The sequence below is a fragment of the Myotis yumanensis genome, unplaced genomic scaffold, assembly GCF_028538775.1.
Source record: "Myotis yumanensis isolate MYYU_CA2020_CCGP unplaced genomic scaffold, mMyoYum1.0.hap1 SCAF_2, whole genome shotgun sequence".
Lineage (NCBI taxonomy): Eukaryota > Metazoa > Chordata > Mammalia > Chiroptera > Vespertilionidae > Myotis > Myotis yumanensis.
This window is the reverse complement of record NW_027223753.1, coordinates 90116089-90133744: the sequence shown is the minus strand read 5'-3', so window position 1 is coordinate 90133744 and position 17656 is coordinate 90116089. Positions and strand designations below refer to the sequence as shown.

At 43.0% G+C, this 17656-nt stretch overlaps 1 protein-coding gene across 1 annotated transcript in view; it reads left to right on the top strand.

Moving 5' to 3' along the window:
- Positions 1-702: 702 nt before the first annotated feature.
- The window catches only part of LY86 (lymphocyte antigen 86), a 59812-nt gene continuing 42858 nt past the window's right edge, over positions 703-17656 (top strand). Inside the window, exon 1 of the mRNA XM_070403445.1 lies at positions 703-864. Coding sequence (XP_070259546.1) covers positions 738-864 — 127 coding nt within the window. The 5' untranslated portion in view covers positions 703-737. The remainder of the gene's footprint in view (positions 865-17656) is intronic.

The window sequence follows — 17656 nt, the reverse complement described above, 5'->3', positions numbered from 1 at the left end:
ACCAAACCAATTACATTCCCACTCTTAAAAGGGAGGCCCTCACTTCCCCATCTTCCCCTACCCCGTCCACCAAGCTGAACCAGAAATAGCCCACAGCTCACTTCTCAGGGCGACTCCCTCCCCCTCATTTTCAGAGACCACATTTGCAGCTTCCAGAAAAAGGCTCCGTATTAGCAGCTGCACAAGTCCAGAGAGTGGAGCTGAAACCAGAGAGAAAAATGCCAATAGGGCAAAAGCCTCATTCCAGATCCCCAATGCCGGATGCTGCCTGCCAGAGCCAGCCAGGTCCAGGGTCCACAGCCCGCGTGAGAAGCCTGCAGGGACCTGGGGCCTGCTGATGGAAAGCACAAGGTGGCCTGTGGCTTACCCACCCTGAATTCACAGCTCCACCTGGGGTGGGGACTCTTAGGCGGGATGTTTTGCGGGGATCTGAGGCATAAGGCCACACACCACTTCCTAGTTTCTCTCTGTGAAAGCAGAAAGTCAACATCCAACCTACCCCCCACCTAGACTAGCTTCTCTCTGATTCAAGTGCCAGAGGTCCTGGGGGAACAGTATTCAAATGCCTCTGCTAACGGACTGTGCTACTCACAGTGGTTCTCCAAGAGCATAAAATATGAGAAGTGAAACTGAACATGTCACCCTTTTAATGAGGGGAGAGGAAGAACCACCCTGAAGGCCCTTCTTATTGGGCCTGTTATTTTTCCGTTGGTCACACACAGGCTTGGCCCTGCACCATGAAGGGTTTCACTGCTGCCTTCCTCATCTGGACCCTGATTTCTCCCAGTGGTGGTGACACCCCAGCCTGGCCCACACACACAGCCTGCAAGGACTCAAGCTTGGAAGTGCTCTACCAGAGTTGTGGTAAGGTCTTTAACTATCCATCTGTGGCTCAGTGGTTGAGCATCGACCTATGAACCATAAGGGCACTGTCTGCTTCCTGGCCAGGGCACATGCCTGGGTTGGGGGCTCGTCCTCGGTGTGGGGCATGTAAGAGGCAGCCAGTGTGGGGCATGCAGAAGGCAACATAGTGAGATATTTCTCTCTCTCTCCCTTTCTCTCTGAAATCAATAAAAATATATTTAAAATAATTAAATAAATATCCATGTGTGTTTTAGGGGAAATTAAGGCCCACAAACATGGGCTACTATAGCACTTAGTTGGGGTGTGTAAAGAGTGAGGGAATTAGTGGCCGAACACTTTCTCCACTTGCAGCAGGTCTGCGAGGGCCATTTGGAGCCCTTAGGAGAAGGAAGGGTGGGGGTAGGAAAGAGCCTGAATAGAGTGACAAAGAGGATGAGAAAAAGACACTGAGAATCTAAGTATAGAATCCACTAATCCCACAGAGCCTGAAAAGGAACCCAATGACCAATGAGTCTTCAAGTCATGAAACCTCGCCTCTGCAAAATTAGGAAAAGCTGCTTCCAATCCCCCATCCCCTCCCTCAAATTGTATCCTTGGATAGTCTGTTTAGTTTGCAAGTTGAGTGAAAAGATCGCTTTGGCTAAAAAGGAGGTTTCTGTCCTTCTCGTAACACTTCCAGAGCTTCTGCTGCAGTAGCATCGCTCATAAGTTAGGCAAAAACTTACCTTGCAGTATTAATGCCTGGGTTTTCTCTAGTGCTGCACATAGTAGAAGGGAATGAACCCTGGTGGTTACCCCAACAGGGCAAACAGATAAACCAACAGAAATTGCAATCTAATGAACAGAATGCAGGAAATTGCAATAATCAGTGTCTGAACCAACCCTTTGGGGTTTAAATTAGTCTATGAGGGCGACAGCACACCCTGGATGTGGTGGCTGAAACTACAAAAATTGTTTGGTTTCTCCTGCGGCCTCTCTCCTGGGCTTGCAGAGGCTGTCTTCTCCCTGAGGCTTCGCCTGGTCTTTCCTTTACCCACACAGTCCTAGTGTCTCTCCCTTCTTATAAGGACACCAGTCCTATTGGATTAGGGCTCATTTAAGCTTAATCGCCTCTTTAAAGGTCCTGTCTCCAAATACAGTCATATTCTAAAGTACTGATGACTAGGCTTCCAGATATGAATTGGGGAAGGGACACAATTCAGTCCATTAAGGGGGCCTGAGTGGGGAGAAATGAGCCTGGCCTCAGGATCATCTCTTGAATGAAGATTAGAGAGATGGGCTCATGAAAGGGCATGGCATTGTGAAATATGACACTTTGGAGATAGACTGTGGGCAAACTGTTGTTTGGATTGAAGGAAGTGGAAGGAGATCTTGCTAAGCATCTAAGCTGGTGTACTCTACGCTGGGGAGTAGTGGAGATGTTATGAGCAGATAGCCGATCCCTACAGCTGCCACCCAAGGAGATGACCGTCTGGACCTCTTTGAGGCAGCATCGACTTAACTTTATTCCTTTAAAAGAAGGAACATGGAACATTAAAGTGTAGAGGTTTTTGGTTGTTTTTTAATGTAAAAGAGAATGAAAGGCTGATGCTGGTATGTTGATCTCATTACTCTTGCTCTTCCCGTGGGAATGGGATGCTTTCTGCTGGCATCTGTTCATTTTAGGTGCAGGGTGACAAACAAGGCTTGAGATGAATGGACTGCTCAGGACTCGTTTTCCCAATTCATCCTCCCATAAAAGTTGCCATGGCTGGTCCAGCTCCCTGACCAGCCTTCAGCTTACAGCTAAGCTTGGTACAGCCTTTCAAGTTGCTGCCAGGAGAGGCAAGAGGGGCAGATGAATCAGGGAAAGAACAAGAGCATAGCATTTGCCCACCTGGGGATAATGCCTCCCTCTGCTCCAGGAATGTGGGCACAAGCCCTGATCTGGGCACTCAGAAAAAATAAATGGGGGAGATGCTGTTTTTGTCCAAGAATAGTGGGGGTCAAACAATTAAATAACAGGGTAAGTGTTCTGTATTAAGGGCTGGAATAGATGCATGCGTCGTGCAGCAGAGGACATGGTAGCTGGAGAGGGTGATGTTGGGGAATGTCTGGGGCAGGGTCACCAAGCTTGAATTCAATCTTAAAGAAAAATACGAATAGTAACTATAGCATCTCATGTTCCTAAGATTTATATGTGCCAGGGACCAGGCCAAGTGCTTCCTATGTGTTATTTTATAGAAGTGCTAACTGAGGGTTAGAGATGTCAGGTAATTGTCCAAGGCCGCTGCACAAGCAACAGTGGCAGAATAACATCCCTGTTGCACGGAGAAGATGTTGAGTAAATATTTATGCAATTAATGAATTGATCCGAGGCCTTTCTGACTCCATAGCTATTGCTCTTTTTTTAAAAAAAGTTTTGTTTTATTGCTTAAAGTATTACAAAGAGTATTACATATGTCTCCTTCCCCCCCCCCCCTTGACATTCCCCCGGCCTCCCCTACCCCCCAGTGTCTTATGTCCATTGGTTATGCTTATATGCATGCATACAAGTCCTTCGGTTGATCTCCTACCCCCCCTCTCGCCCCCCCCCCGCCAACCCTCCCCAGCCTTCCCGCTGTAGTTTGACAGTCTTATAGCTATTGCTCTTAATGTCCTGCTGTCTATTGTTCTGCCTGATGCCAAATGGAATAGAGGTGGAGAAGGAAGGAATGGCATGTGTGAAGGAGGGGCATGTGACCAGGCACAGAGTTAAGAGCTCTAAGGAAGGGCTGGAACATGAGGGGATGAGACATGAGGTGAGCAATGGGGTCAGAACCTGAGTGTGATGGTTAATTTTACACATCAACTTGATTGGGCAAGGGAATGCCCAGATAGGTGGCTAAACATTATTTCTAGGGGTGTCTGTGAGGATGTTTCCAGAGAGATTAGCATTTAAATCAGTGGACTGAGTAAAGCAGGTCGCCCTCATCAGTGAGGATGAATATCTTCCAACCAGTTGAGGGCCTGGGTAGAACAAAAAAGCAGAAGAAGGGAGAACTCACTCTCCACCTGACTTCTGAGCTGGGCTGTACCTCCTGTTTGCAGCTCCCCTGGTTCACACTTCACCACCAGCTCTCCTGGGTCTCCAACTTCCAGCCAGCAGATCATGGGACTTCTCAGCCTCCATAGTCATGGGAGCCTGTACCTCATAATAAATCTCCTCATAATAAATCTCCTCATAATGAATACATATGCATTATATATAATATATCTCATATATAACATGTATACATTACAGATGTAATTCCATCGGTAATGTTTCTCTGGAGAACCCTGACTAACACACCAGGGGATCCAGACAAGGTTGGGCTGCATCCCTCTGGCAATGAGGAGAATGCATTTTGGAATGATCCCTCGGGTAATAGGTAGGAGCATGGGTATTAGATTGAAAGTTGTTTAGGGCTAGATGCAGACTTTGTGCCTAAAGAATCAATAATTTAGGAAAGAAACTATAGGAGCTTGAACCAGCATCATTTTAAGAGCTTTAATATCAGAGGGAATCTTTGGTTTACTTGGTGTCAACAGAAAGGGAAGCAGAGTCCTGGGAGCTTCTCAAGAGACGGGCCCTGCTTCATGTCTCCATAGCCATTGAGCTGCCAGAGACCAACGGGCTGCATACTCCCTCCCAGATGGAGATGGTTTCCTTTCAGATTCTGGATTCACAGTGGGGCAGCCGCCTTCCCTCCCCCCAGCCTCCATCCCCAAGGCCTTCACATTGGTAACACAGTGCAAAGGCTACATGTGTGATGCCTGCCCCGCCCTGGTGTTTAGGGGCTTCAAGAATTCTAATATGCGTGTGCATGTGGGAGGGTCAGCTGACAAAACAAAGGATCCATTGTTTTCTGGGTTTACTGTTTCATTTTTTCCCTTCTCTTTTTATTTTATAATTTTAGTGGGAATGGGAAATCTTAGGCTACAAACTGTTTTGAATAATACAAAAATCCTTGAGATGAAAGAACCTCATAAGCACTCACTGGACTCTGAACACTGAGCAGGAAGTGAGCAAAACTGTCTGAAAAAACAGAAGTCCTGCCCTGTCCAACTGTTAGTGCTACAGTAAAGAAAAGAGCAACAGTCGTTACGAAAGCAAAGGGGGAACAAAAGCAGTCAGCAGCCTTTCTATAGTTAAATCATAAGAAAATTTGCAGGCCTAGAAAAAGCCCATGCACATGCCACAAATGTCCACCAGTATGTTTATACACTGACTCTATCACACATGCAGTAGATTCCAAAAGTACAAGATGGGAAGATGAACTGCCAGGGAGAGAAGCAGGATAAGGAGAGAGAAAACAAAGTAAAAAATAATGCCAAGGTGGTTAGGACAAGCACAATAGATGAGGCAGTATAAGGGATAAGATCTTGGTGTCTGGAGTCAGCAAATCTCATTCCAACCCTTAGGCAATATTCTTTAAGTCACCTGCTCTTGAATATACAAAAGGTGTATGAGTCTCCTGTAGTTGCTGTAACAATGGTGGCTTAAAGTGACACACATTTATTCTTTTAGAGTTCTGGAGGTCAGAAGTCCAAAGGCAGTTTCCCTTGGTCAAGGTCACACTGTCTTGGGGAGAATGTCTTTCCTTGTCTTTTCCAGCTTCTATAACTGTGTGCTTTGCATTCCTTGGCTCACTGCCTCTTCTTCCATCTTCAAAGCCAACAAAATAGCAGCTATCACATTCCTTTCTTCTTCATCAAATCTCCCTCTGCCTCCCTCTTATGAGGGCACTTGTGATTAGGATAATCTCACTCTCTGAGGATCCTTAGTTTAATCATAATTGCTAACTCTCTTTTGCCAGATAAGGTAACATTCAAGGGAGAACATAGATGTCTTTGGAAGCCATTCATCATCCCTCTACAAAAGGGATAATAAATTAATCTACTTCTCAGGGCTGTGGGAGGATTAAGTGCAAAGGATTGCATGAAAAGTGCTGAGCACATACTGCATGCTCAGTAAATCTTTGCTGCTCATGACTTATAAGGTATTTTATAGTCACTAGAGATATTTGACTATGAGCTCTCTTGAAACCAAGTGAAACAAGGACATTGCAATATTGCAAGGTAAAACCAGTTTTTAAGGGGATGTCCAGCTTTTTCTGCTACCTGGATGTGTTATGAGAGAAAGTTCTTCTTGGAGAGATGGCACCCTGGACAGCATCTCAATAAGAGATTCCACAGTGACTCACATTTGTTGTTTCTCATGATGCCCTTTAGTGTGGACCAAGTGCTCATTACTAAAACGCAACTCAGGATCAATTTTGCAATGGGCCACAGTGGAACCTCGCATGTAGGCAGCACTTACAGGTCTGGATTACTCAAAGGAACAGCCTGTAGGACTAGATGAGCTGTATGTGCCCCAGGCAAATCAGCCATAAATACCATTATTGCTGTCATTGTTGTTGTTGCTGTTGTAGGAAGTGGGCCTGTGATCCATCTCCAGCATAGTCAACTTTTAATGGAAACGGTTACTGAATTTCCCCAGGGTAAACAGAATGTAGGGAGGAGGGAAGAGGATATAAGAACAAAGAACTGTGTAAGTGAGCCAGCATCATGGTGGAAACCCACAAGGCGCCAGCCTCAACTAGACAGGGAGAGGTGGACACAACTAGAAAAAGCCTCAGCCCATTTTTTTTAAATGCCCTAAGGGGAGACAATAAGACCTAGGCAATATATGAGGAAACTCTTAGCCCCCTGGTACTAAGCCTATGAGGAACTGGAGGAGGGACTCTCACACTTCGGGGATGAATAGGCTGTGATTGCTACTCCATGTGTGCCTATGCAATCTGACACCCACTCTGGAGAACGTATTAAAAGTCTTGTTTTCACCATACTTCTGTCTCTGAGTTTGTTATTTGAATTCAGACAGGTGAGCATTTCTCACACTGTTATGTGATTCTTGATAAAGATTGGAGAGGAGAGATTTTCTTCAAGAGCCTTGAGTGTAGATCTTAATGTTGTCATTTAACATGCTTTGACATCAACCAGGCAGAGCGGAGGGTCATAAAAAGTAAGGGACCTGTGACACACGTCTAAATAGCTTCCTGTCCTCTTTTTAATCTCTCTGACACTCACAGTCAACCTGGCCTTTTAAGAGGCTCCTTCCTGGGAATTGTGTAGGACAGGTGTCAGCAAATGAAGCCCTCAGGCCAAATCCCAACTACTGCCTGTTTTTGTCTGGCCTAAATGGTTTTCTAAGAATGGTTTACACATTTTCAAATAGCTAAAATTTTCAAAAAAGGAATAATCTTTGTAGCATGTGAAAACTATATGAAATTCAAATGTCTGTGTCCATAAATACGTGTCACACTCATTCATTTATGGATTGTCTTTGACTGTGATCGTGCTACAGTTGCATAGTTGAGAATGTGACTATTCCTTGGTCAAGATTAGGAAGGAAGCTCTTCACCAGATCAGAACCCCAAGTTCTAGGTCTCCTGGATAAGTCTAGCCATAGAGAGGCTGCATGGTCAAGTGAACTTGACACCTAAACCACCAGGATTTCAAGGAATTTATAGGATGCCTTTGAAAGAATCATCATGGCCATAAAAAATCTCCTGCTTCTGCATAACATTTTACAGTTTACAAAGTCCTTCCATTTATAAAGTGCCATTCTATCCTTATTAACAGCCCTAAGGGGTATGTAGGATGTTTATCTCCATTTCCCAGGTAGAGAAGCTGAAGCACATACATATTAACCATCTTAATTAAGTAACATACCTGAGCCATGATACAAACCTGAGGGTCTAACTCCATGCCCAGTGCCTTAAAGCTGGGTTGTGGAATTAGAATAATGAACAACTCATGACATTTGATCCCAGAAACACAGGATGGGGACAGAGAGAAGGCACAGCTCAAAAACTAAGTTTTTGGGTGAAGAGATAAAAACACAAGTATTCTGTGGACTAGAAAGGGAAGGAGAAGGAGAAGGAGGAAGAGAGGAGGGGAGGAGGAGATTTATCCTCTGATTTAAGGATTGCCCCATTCCCTCCAACCTCCCCTCTCTGCACACACTCAGAACTTGGCCATTTTGGCTCTTCCCAGCATGCATCAGGCCTACAGCAGCCACAGAGAAGCACTCACATCTATATTTTTCAGCCATGTGTACCAAGTCCTCCTTTGTTACAATGGTGTCTGGAAATAACATCTCCCAAATTACAATGACATCTACCATTGTCTTATCAGTAACAGCATGTTTTTCAATCAGAGCCCTCCTGTGCATGCTTATTAATCCACAGGAAGCCCTATGTCCCCCACACCTGACAGCAGTTTCCTCTGTGGAGAAGTTGGTGAGTGGGGAGGGGGTCACAGCAGGAGCCCTATCTCTGGCAGTAAGTTGAGGTCTGTGGGTGATTCCTAGGGGGGCTGGCCAGCCGCCTGGGAGATTCTAGGGTCAGGAAACCATGGCATCCGGTCACAAGTTTCAACTTTGTAACAAACACCCGCTCTCCTCTCTTTGAAGGTAAACAGTCTTGTCCATATTTGCCTGAATAGGTTTTGTGCGTTGCCAAAGTTTGCTGCAGGGCAGGTACTTTCTCTGACCTCCAAAAAGTCCTTAATTACAAAGTCAAAGTCAGGTCTGGTGCACCTGGATAATCCATCAAACAGGACAATTAGTCAGACTTTAAGATTGCAAAGCAATGCAACATCTCCTCCAAAATAAAGGGTAAGCTGCAAATGGCCTAGCTGCATAGCAGAATGAACAGGCATGTTGATAAAATGTTCATAGGAAAATTTCTTCAAAACTTCCCTGGGAGGAAAAGGAGAGAGAAAACACCTGCTTTTCTCAAACCTAATTATTCTCAAACCTTATGCTCCTAAGTAAATGGAGCATAAGACAAACCCAAAAGAAGCAACAACATTGAAAAATAGTAGTAATAGTGGAAAACATCACTGGCCAAGTAGTCCTTTAGCAGTACTTTAAAATATTGCACACAGAAAGCATTTCTCTCTTAGTTTATTTTTCAAGACTAATAGGGATATAAATAAAGTACAATGAAAGACAAGTAGACAAATAGCCAAAGAAACACAGATGCAATTCCAAAGGGTTAACCTTGGGTGTGCAGTATTAAAGAGTGTGCCGCTTTGAGCAGATGGAGGCCTTTTGGCCCACATGTAAAGACAGGAATATAATGTGTGTGTGTGTGTGTGTGTGTCTGTGTGTGTGTGCATTTTAACATTCAGATGCAGATTTTTATAAATGGGAACAGGAAAATGTTCAGGCAGAACAGGAGCTGGAAGAGAACAAAGCTTGTAGGTGTGTTTCTGCTACCAAGTCACTGGGTTCCTCCCTGCTAATTCTCCCATCTTTTAAAAAGAGATTCGGAGAAACTTATCAATAGGGACCTAAAGAGGATTAAAAGCTGAGAGTCTGGGATTCTAAGAGGCCTCTTCTGTGCAGACAGAAAATGTGTCCCCAGGTCTTTCCATCCTCAGGCCAAATCCCGATGGGCAGCTTTGCTCCTGTTTTGGAGGAGGATCTTTGGAGAGGAGGAGATGGAGGAGGGCTGGCCTCCAGCTCTGCAGCTATTTTTGTAGAAACTATGACACAGAAAACACATTCCCAAAGCGTCTGCCAGTGTGAAGACCTGGGCGTGGCTTTGCACTCAGGCAGCAGAAGGGGGAGAGTGGGGGGAGCAAAGCAAATTTTTTTCTTCATGCCAAGAAAGGCACAGGTGAGAGAGCCCCTTCCCAGCCCCAGCTGTGCAGCTGGAGCAGCTGGCAGAGCCTGCAAGCACCAGGCTCCAGGTGACAAAGGGGTGACTTGCCCAGGAACTCTGTGCCATCTGGGTTGGTGTTTGGTCCTTTTCTTAGATTCCTTGTAAAGTGCTATCCCAGGCCCCTGACCCAGTGGCTTTGTTCTGGGATCCCAGAGAAGCCACATGGGCATCGGAAGACGTACTCTGGGTTTACCCGGGAACAGCTATGTGCATATCCATCTGAGTGCAGTCAACGGGAGCAATGCACGGTCAGCTCCTTTGTGTGGGATCCAGGAAGGCATCGGCGTCCCTTTCTGAGAGTCCATGCCGGTCCCTTCTATTGTCTCTCTGCCTCAGGACTCGGGTGAGTGGTAACCACCCAACGGCTAGAGGAGAAAGAAAAGGTTCCTCGCCCAGAAGGTGCTGCCTCAAGCACAGTTTGTACTTGAAGATTCCTTCTCACAGGCTGCCTGCTTAGCCAAAGTGCTGCCTGTGGGCTCCCTCATTTGAAGCCTGACATCTCCCCTTGATGGCCAGGCAGGAACTACACCAGCCCCATCGAGAAATCTAGAACCTGGTGTCCAGGTTCCCATGGCCTGTCAGCCAGCAGACTCCTTCCCTATAGCTGGGAACTTGCGTATTCAAAAGGCTCCTGTTTATGGTCAATGGAGTCTTCCTCTACTGTATTAAAAATGTGCCTTCACACAATTAAACACTACTTGCATAATTAATAAATGAAAACTGTAAATTAAATTTATTGCTGACATACATACATTGGTCACGAATTTATTAACATAGCTTTAAGCCTTTAATCTAATATAGCAGATTGACTTAAATCCCTTAAATGCAGGCAAAGCACACACAAATTATCACAATGATTATTCTGTTTATTACCTGTTTCTTAAACTAGTTTCCAAATATTAATAACATGGGTTTACATTTACTTCTTTATCATCTTTACATTGATTTTTGTTTTTACCTGTTTTCTAATGTTCCTGGGGTTATAGTAATACTTAGTTCCATATTTCCTAGGTGTCTCGTGTACTCTAGACCAGAGGTGAAGACTGTCACCTCAGACCAATCAATTGATTCTGGGCTTGGTTAGTCAGCAAGCTCTCTTTACTTAAACTAGACCTTTTACACCAGCGGTTCTCAACCTGTGGGTCGAGACCCCTTTGGCAGTCGAATGACCCTTTCATCTAAGACCATCCTGCATATCAGATATTTACATTACGATTCATAACAGTAGCAACATTACAGTTATGAAGTAGCAACGAAAATAATTTTATGGTTGGGTCACAACATGGGGGACTGTATTTAAAGGGCCAGAAGGTTGAGAACCACTATTTTAAGTCCTTTCCTTTCAAAAGTTCCCGGTATCCTGGTGCTTTTTCTTCAGATGATGTGTGTTTTGCTAGGTCACTGTGAGGTTTCTTATTGCTCTGGCATTATTACCCATCAACCTGGTCTGTCAGCAGGAAACTTCTGTCTGCTGTGGTGAAGTAAAAAATATAATGAGAGGAGTTATTGAGAGGAGTTGATAAACTTTGCACAGTTGAGATCGATCTGTACAACATTTAGCTGACTCATCATCTTAGGAAGCTCTTTCTATGTGTATATCCTATGTGATCGCTGCTGCTGATTTGACTCTTGTCCAGCATTCTATCCAATTTTTATGTGAGACCACCTGAGCTGATCAGGCCTTCTGGTCTAGTTTTTTCTGGCTCATTCACAGCTCTTTGTCCTTACTCCTTCCTACTTACGAAGATAGAGAAAACCACATAGTTCTCTCTGGCCTCTCCAAGGGCTGGAAACACTCTAAATCTCCAAATAACTAAGCACAAGGCCTCATGCTCCTCTAGTGCTTAGGATGTGACCCAACTTCCTTCCTGTCATTGTTCAGGCTGCATCGCTCAGAAACGCTTGCTAAGTAATTATTAAAAACAGAACCAGGAGAGATGAGGTCTTCAAGAGCCCCAAACAACAGTGTGGCTTTCTTCCTATTCCCAGCCACTGCCTGGCATGGCTAACGCCATCTGCTCCAACCAAAAGGAGAGAGAAGTCCCCAGTGGTCTCCCCTGCCCTCCCTACTCTGAGTCAGAGATGAGCATAATAGGCTACATTAGCACTGGCTCGCAGTCTGTTTACAAAGCTGTGGCCAGTATAGACAGTTACAGTTCACGTGGCTGAGTAGCTGCAAATGGAGGAGACGGGAAAATGTTCCAGGGCAGGGCGAGGTTGCTGGAGACATTCTTGGAAACAACCTTACACTTTGTAAGACCGAAAGATCAGTTTCTGACAGTCAGCCTGTGGCCACCTATTGTGGTACTGGATGCTAGTTGGTTCTGGGGTGGGGGCTGTTACATAGCCATCTATTTCTCCACAATCCTAGCATTTGCAGGCATGTAGGGAGAGTCAACATCCTGCCAGTCCCAGCCCACAGTCTCAGGGCAGACGGAGGACCTCTTACAGAATTGGGAGGTGTTCTTGCCAGATAGAACCGCAGGGCTAGTCCAGGCATCTTGTTCAGAAGAAACTGAGACACCAGGCTAGAGGGCACAGAACCTGATAGGACCCTCCCAGCAGCTCTGCTTCCTCTCTCAGCACAAAGGCCATGAAGTGAGTTCACCAGTTTCAGGTTAAAGATACCACATCCACCAGAACCAGGCCTCTTCCCCACACCCACATCCCCCAAGTGCAAAGGATCCTCTTTCTATGCAGCCAGTCTCTTAAGGTGATCTGCCCACATCCCTGCTTGCCCAGACCCTATAAAACAAGAGCCTTTGTATATGCAGAACCTCTGTGAGGGCTCATTGATAACATTGAGATGACCAACAGTTCATAAATGTATTATCATTGCAGATTTTACATAGAAATGACAGTTTCATGGAGTAGTAAAAACAAGAGCTTGTTTAGATAAGAGCTGCTTTCTTCTGTGATATGAGCCTCATTTGGGTTTCTAACAATGTTTAGAAAACAAATAACCAAGACAGAGAACAGCTGACAAAAGTATGACAGGTGACTCGGGTCCCTAAAGCCCTGAAGATCGATGCCAGCAACCTGCTTCTCCTGGTCTTTTCTCCATGTGAAAAAAAAAAAAGCTTGCTCAGGACAGCCAACTTGAGCCATCAGGCAAATGCCCAAATCCTTCCACCCTCTCCTCCCCCGCCACTGGGGTCAGCTGGCAGGGTCTGGGCTGTAGATGGAGGTTATTCCAAAGGGAAGTACTAGGAGCCTCAACTCTCCAGAGACCCGAGGTCAGCCTGACCTACACTGAGCTGCTTGAAATCCAAGTGGAGTGGTAAGTCAGCAGTAAGATTATTTTTCCAGGGTGAACAATAGCTTTTCTACCTCACACTTGGCTATGGTTTTAACTAAGTTAAAGGGCAATTTTTGTGTGAGTGTGTACATTAAAAAAAAACCTAAGGAGAAAATTGCCAATGGCTCTTGGTTTATTTAAACCAGTGATTAAGCAGAGCACAGACTTGTTAGTTAGTATCAAGTGTCCGAACAAAAATGTGCCTGAGGTTTTAGAGTAGTGATTCTCAACGTGGGGCACAATTTGATTTTTAAGGGGGGCAATTCAAGAATGAGTTATTAACAGTGAATTTTTTACATTTCTTAGGATTCTAGGGGCCTCAAATACAGTATATAAATATATATTGCGACTTATTTATGCATTTCAGTTCTCTATTATATGTTTTGAAACTTTATTTGCTATTTTTTCATGTCACTGCATATTATTATTAATTTTAAACAATTTCTTAGTGATTTCTTCTTCAGTACTTCAACTGTCCTTTTGTTCTTTTATTTTTCTCTTTCATGGATGCTATGTTCTTTAGAAGCTTGTTTAGACCAAGTTGGTGGCCTTTTTAGCTTCCTGCATCCTTTTAGGAGTGCACTGTTTGAATAATAAGAATTATATGTCACAGGGAGGCCATCAGGATTTTAGAGATGTTTAGGTGGGGAATGGCCAAAAAAGGTTGGGAACCACTGTTTCAAAGCGAATAACCAAAATCATGAGCAGCAGGCTGCCATGCAAGCACTGCCTGCTCTCAGGGAGTCAGCATGCTGCCTTCTTGGAGTGTGGACCTTCAGAGTTCTAGAAAGCAGGACAGGAGAACAAGCAAGAGAGAGAAGGCCGCAGTTACTTCCTGCAAAACTTGTACACCCATTCCAGAAGATGCAGAGCAGGGGTAAAAAAAAACTTCAGATGCCACCTTGGCTGGTATGGCTTAGGTGGTTGAGCACCCTAAGTCACCCAGAGGTCACCAGTTCAATTCTTAGTCAGGGCACATGCCCAAGTTGCAGGCTCAATCCCTAGTATGGGGCATGCAGGAGGTAGCCAATCGGTGTTTCTCTCTCTCTTTCTCTCTCCCTTCCTCTCTCTTTAAAATCAATAAAAAATATGTATATGTTTTAAACCCTCAAATACCCTCCTGGAAAAGGCAAATTATGAATGAGTGGATCAGTTGTAATATACAATAGAAAGTGACAGAGACAACAGCACTTGCCTCATCTCTGGAAGAAACTATTCCTCATCCCCATCTGATCGTCATGAGAGCTTGTGGGACCTTTGATGTCCAATCTCCTAATTTTTTAAAAATGAAACTAGAGTTTCTAATCCAGACACACAACTTCCTAATTTATAAGCATGGCAACTAGTCTAAGTATTATTAAAGTTTGTGAAGGCTAACAAAATATATCTGAAAGCTAAAAGCATCCCATAGGCTAGCAGTTTGCAGCCTTTTTCACCACTCAAAGCATCTCTAAGAAACCACGTTACACTTCAGTTTTACCATCACTATCCTCTGTATCAGAGTGATGTCCCCACATAAATCCCTGAGCATGCCAAATTATAATAGTTAGGTATCCACGTATTCAATGTGGAATATCCTTACTGGCCCAACAATCAAATACTCAGGTGTGTACACTCCATGCTATTTCCATCTCACCCAAACACCTGGAATAGCTAATTAGATTTTGTGCCAATTTTGACCAAATTTATTAGAGTGTTTTTTGCCACCTACAAATATCATTAAAATGTACATTTCTAAAAGATAGCAAGAAAGTAGAAAGCCTAGAGTATAAATACTCAAAATGAAACTATTTATTAGAATTTAAGATGAATCTACATTTAACACCATATAGTCAATACTCACTATAAATTAGAGGAATTTGGTTTAAATATTAAGTTTAGAATTTCTTCAGAAATTGTCCCTGACATAAGAATTAAATATAAATTTACTTGAGGCAGGATCCTAAGAAACATTAACATAGAGTGAAGAAGTGAGACATGGAAGTAAAGGAAACCAATCCAAGTAACCAATATGGGCAACTGGGGTTTGGTCCTTCTGGGGACCTCTGGGAGAACCTGTGAAACGTAAGTTCGAGTGGTCAAGATCTGAAGGGAGAAGAAACTGTAGTATTGCTCTACCAACTCTTATCAGCTGTGGTTGTCCGTAGAGATGCTAACTCCTAGCACTTTGCTTTGACTGTGATGGGAGCAAGCTCACTTCCACACCCAGAGAAAGCCCTCAGGCAGCCATTGGTGTTTGCAAGAAGAAGGCTTCAAAGAGAATGAATGGCCCTCTGCAGTGTCCTTGTGTGTTTGAATCTCTGATATGCACTGATATAGCTCCCATAAATAGGACACTGGCAAAAGACAGACCAATATAGCGCACCAAAAATGGTCAATGCTTCAATTGAAAATGTATGGAGTGGGCAATCTCCTGGTCTACGTATGAAAACTGTCTTGCTATGAGATATCTGAAAAGAATGGGTAAAGTGTGACACAAATCTTTTAAAAAGCTTAGCTGAGCCTGCAAGAAAGGATGGTTTCCAGGAGCCAAAACAAACTGAAAGCCCAAAACAGAGGAAAGCCAACATGGAAACTGTGTCTGCCCGCAGTAAAGGTGTGTCTTCATGAACCATGACTTAGGCTTCATTGGCTGTGTGGCAGTCTGGCAAAGGTGTCTTATGCTGTGCAAGATGGGAAATGGATTCCTCCATGAACCTCAGACCTTTAAAGAGTTGCATCCACAATAAAAACAAATGGATAAGAAAAAATATATACTATTCCACAAAAGTAGAAGACAAGAATGCTTATGTAACTCTACCTGGCCTCTAGAGAAAATAAGTCTTCCCTGAGAATTAGTAACTCCAGACCTGATATCACATAGGTCTGGAATCCAAATGTATATTGTCTTCACGATCCAGAAAAGTCCAACCCTAAGAATTAAGTTAAAGTGGTCTTGATTAGGAACACCTGGGGAATATTGGCATAAGGAAATATGTCTTCTGAACAGCACACACTCTCAATTCACAGGATTTCTGAAGATTGAGCTGATAATTCAAAATTTAAAAATATAAAGAAATATACATCCAGGAGGGAGAGTCAGCAGAAAAAAACAAAGCAAAATCACACCCATAAATATTTAAGATTTAGAAAATATAACATTCAGAATATAAAATTTAAAAAGTATCATTTGGCCCTGGGTGGTTCAGTCAGTTGGACTGTCCTCCTGGACATCAGAAGGCTTCGAGTTTGATTCCCAGTCAGGGTCACGTAGGGGAGGCAACTGATCAATGTTTCTCTCTCTCTCTCTCTCTCTCTCTCTCTCTCCTCTCTCTCTTTCACCCTCTCCTCTTTCCTCTCTTTCTAAAAACAAACAAACAAACAAACATATCCTTGGGTGAGGATTAAAGAAATTATCATTTGTTGAAAGAAATAAAAGAGGGTCTCTGTAACATAAACAAGGAAAATATGTCAAAAAAATAAGATTTGACAAAAGAATAATATAGAAGCCCTTAAAATAAAATATTTAATTGTTGAAATAAAAAATTAATTGTTTGTTTAAAACACAGATTTAAAAAAAGCTGAAGAGAGAACTAATGAACTAGATCAGTGGTTCTCAACCTTCCTAATGCCACGACCCTTTAATATAGTTCCCCATGTTGTGGTGACCCCCAACCATAAAACTATTTTCGTTGCTACTTCATAACTCTAATTTTGCTACTGTTATGAATCATAATGTAAATATCTGATATGCAGGATGTATTTTCTTTGTTACAAATTGAACATAGTTAAAGCATAGTGATTAATAAAAAAAACAATGTGTAATTACATATGTGTTTTCCAATGGTCTTAGGCAACCTCTGTGAAAGGGTCGTTCGACCCCCAAAGGGGTCGCGACCCACAGGTTGAGGACCACTGAACTAGATGAAAGGTCTAGAAGATACTCAAAATGTATCACATAAAAATAAAGAGATGGAAAATATGTTCTATAGCTTAAGAACAAAATAGATAAAATGGAGAGAAAGTAATGTCTGAAGAAAAATGCTGGGATTTTCTAAAATCATTGAAAAATATGAATCTTTAAATTCAGTAAACATAATTTCCATGTAGGATTCATAAAAAGAATTCCACAACTAGATCTTTTAAATCAACAAAAGTATATCTATATATATATAAATATATATATATATATATATGTAAAACAAAACAAGAAAAAAAAACCCACACACAACTGGTATAAGTGGCAAAAAAAATTACCTACTAAGAAAGTATGTTTTGACTAATAGCAGATTTCTAAATAGCAATAGCAGAGAAAAGAGAAAATTAACCTAGACTTCTATATATAGCTAATTGTCATTCAGTAACAAAAATAAAGAATTTTTTGAACAAACAAAATCTATAGTTTGACACCAAGACTCCCAGAAAAGAAACTTTCTAAGGGATATCTCAGAAAGAACAAAATGATCCCAGAAGTTAGTTCTGAGATGCAAGATAGAATGGCGAGCAAAGAATCAGGAAATTTTAATAAGGAGTGAATGTTAGGATGTGAATAATGTCTAATCTGAAACAGGAATATTTTGTCTTACTGTTGCATAATAAATTACTCTAGTGCCCAGCAGCTTAACACAGAAAACATTATTATCTCACAGTTTTTCTCTGGGCAGAAATTTGGGCATGGCTAATTGGGTCCCTGTGTTACAGGGTCTCTCACTTGCCAATCAGTGTTGTCTGGGCTACCACCATCTCAAGGCTTGACTCGGGGAAGATCTGCTTCCAAACT